This window comes from Pteropus alecto, unplaced genomic scaffold (assembly GCF_000325575.1).
Source record: "Pteropus alecto unplaced genomic scaffold, ASM32557v1 scaffold101, whole genome shotgun sequence".
Taxonomy (NCBI): domain Eukaryota; kingdom Metazoa; phylum Chordata; class Mammalia; order Chiroptera; family Pteropodidae; genus Pteropus; species Pteropus alecto.
Genome location: NW_006432945.1, coordinates 8,809,730 through 8,812,480, shown reverse-complemented (window position 1 = coordinate 8,812,480; position 2,751 = coordinate 8,809,730). Strand labels below are relative to the sequence as shown.

The 2,751-nt window shown below is 41.4% G+C and overlaps 1 protein-coding gene across 1 annotated transcript in view; it reads left to right on the top strand.

Moving 5' to 3' along the window:
- Positions 1–882: 882 nt before the first annotated feature.
- Positions 883–2,751, top strand: part of LOC107195381 (transmembrane epididymal protein 1-like) — a 17,491-nt gene continuing 15,622 nt past the window's right edge. Inside the window, exon 1 of the mRNA XM_015586131.1 lies at positions 883–1,012. Coding sequence (XP_015441617.1) covers positions 883–1,012 — 130 coding nt within the window. The remainder of the gene's footprint in view (positions 1,013–2,751) is intronic.

Genomic DNA, 2,751 nt, shown 5'->3' with positions numbered 1-2,751 from the left:
AGTGGACATTGATAGATAAACAGATACTATTTATCTCTTGACCACCACATTTGTCTCCACCTCTTGGCCATTCCTGGCATCTGTGAACCAGTGTCCAGAAGAGGAGAGGGAACAGCACCACATGGCACGGATGAGGACAAACAGCCCCAGTTGAGCTCCCACGTGGGATGCTTAGACCCCCACCTTGGCCAGGCACCAACGCTACATGTTGTTCATGGAAACATGAACATCCTGATCTCAACTTTGAAGATAGGGATCACACATCCCAAACCAGACACTGCCCACGAGTAGCCGAGAAGGAAGCCAAGGGAGGTGAATGATTAGCAGAACTGGCAGACGGCTCCCGTGTCTGTGGACACCAAGTGCCTGCAAAGCTGTTTTATGAAGAAAACTCAGCTTGACCTTGGCCTGGCTACTCCACGGCGAGACCTCCCTCATACTTGCCTCCCCGACTTGCCACCCCACACTCTAGACGGGCCCCAGGCCCAGCCACTGCCACTTGCCTAGCTCGATATGCCAGAGTGAGCAAGAAGGTCCTTAAGAATTTGGTAAACATGAGTGCTGTGAGATAATCCTGTCTTCACAAAGCTAATAATGTAATTAAAAGCGAGAGACGCACACTTGCGAAGTAGACAGATACCCGCTAGTTAGAGAATTATTTGGAATTAGAGGATGTCATTTTGAGAGATGTGTAGAGTGCATTTTAGAAGATTTCAGTGAGGAGTTGTTCATGGGGGAGGTTTGAGGTTAGTCAGAATCATCCTCACGTATGTTCCAGAAAACTGCTAATAACTCCGAGGTTTTAGTAATTAGTTCTTTCAAAAGCCTTTACACCGACTGTAAAGGAATCCTTCATTTCTTCTTGTTGTGGGACAGGCAGACATGGCTAAGAATCCAGAGCTGTATTGTGCAGATTATAATGTGATGGAGCCAATTAAATGCTTGCGCCATCAGTCTCTAATGCTAAGACGAGAGTACTTGGGGGAGGAGTGGAACCCTGACAGGGATGCAGGTGAGGCTGAGAACTCTGAACTCTCTAATTCCATGGGACTTCCCTTTCTGGTAGACAAAGTGCCTCTTCCCACCTGGGAGAAAACGTCTTCCTCTGCATAGACGCCTTTCGATGACTGCACCTGGGATAATTCTGTCACCAGGGGATGCCAGTCTTTGTAGGACCCAGTCCCACCTCCCTTATTACCTCCATGTCCATAACAAGAGTAGATCCCAGTATAGCCCAGACAAGGATGTATGAAACCTGGTCTGAGGTGAGAGAGGAAATCAAAGCATCAGGAGAATGACAAGACCTCACCAATCAGTATTGGCAAGAGTGTGGGGAGTGTGGATGTGAGTGAATTCTAAAGGTGTTTGACCATGTAAAGTGAAATGGAAGGGTTGACCGAGCCACATTTATCAATATGAGTTTACTTTCCTGAGATTCTATGTTTAATATGTGGCTTGAACGTCTGGGAATGGTGTAAATAGTCTGCTAGGTTGGCCAGTTGAAACCTGGACTCGCTGGCAGCTTATAGTCAATGAAGCTGACATATTGGAATTGCCCTAGCAAACTCTGGAGAAGCACTGCCAAAGAGAACTTCCTGCAAAGATGGGAATTTTCTAGCCACCTGTGGCTTCTGAGCACTTCAGATGAGGCTGGTGCAAGTAGAGAACTGAAGTCTTTATTTTAATGAATTTAAATTTAACCAGTTATGTAGATAGTAGCCATGGTATTGATTGTGCAGCTCTAGTGTAAGGAGGCCGAAGGCTCATGCAATGACAAGGAGAAGCCTTTTTCCATCTGAGCTCGCTCTGGCTGCCTCCTGCATTTGATACATGGAGTGCTCTCATTATCACTCACTTTGGAATAATTTTTCCATTTCTCTTTTTATTTTCTCTTTATCCCAGAAATCATCTAGAAGAACATCTTTTAATTTCCAAATAAATTGTCTCTTTTTTCTGTTATTATCTATTGTATGTCGACAATGTTTTCCTGCTTTTTAAAAAGATGTTGTTTTTCTTTATAAATGTTTCATGAGAAGTATTTAAATATTCCATGATCCTATTAATTTTGTATGATATGATTTCTGAGATGGGTGTGTTATGTTCTTTTAATGTGACTCTGATTTGTTCATTTCTCTTTTTATTTCTATTAGTTTTTCTTCTAGGCATATAGATGCCACAATGTTGATGCACTAAAATTCACAATTATTATTTCTTCCTGGTAAATTGAATATCATAGAAAGAAGAAAATACATGTGTCCCTGGCAACTGTTAATGATTATCATCTTTAGTTTTCTTTTGTCTGATATTAGCACTATAATATCTGTTTTCTTATATTATGTTTCTATTACACTTTTATGCCTGTGTTTTCATCCTTCTGCACTCAGTCATTTGAGCATATGTCCTGTGGTCAGCATACAGCTTGACTTTCCCTTTTAACCTGTTCTGGTTTGACAGGGGAATTTAAGATGCTTAAATTTATTGGTATCGTTATATAGTCGGACTGCTTTTTAAGATGCTTAAATTTATTGTTGTCGTTATATAGTGGGACTGCTTTTTAACATTTTATTGTATGCACCCATATTCCTTTTTTGTTCCTGACTCCACTTCCTTCTTTAAGAATATTTCCATAGGAATGAGTAACTTACATTTATTAGAATGAAAATTTCCCCTGGAACAAAGAAATGTCTGTTAGAATGGAAGGTTATGGGAACCTGAGGCTGATGACACATTACTGTGTTTCTGTGTTCCTCA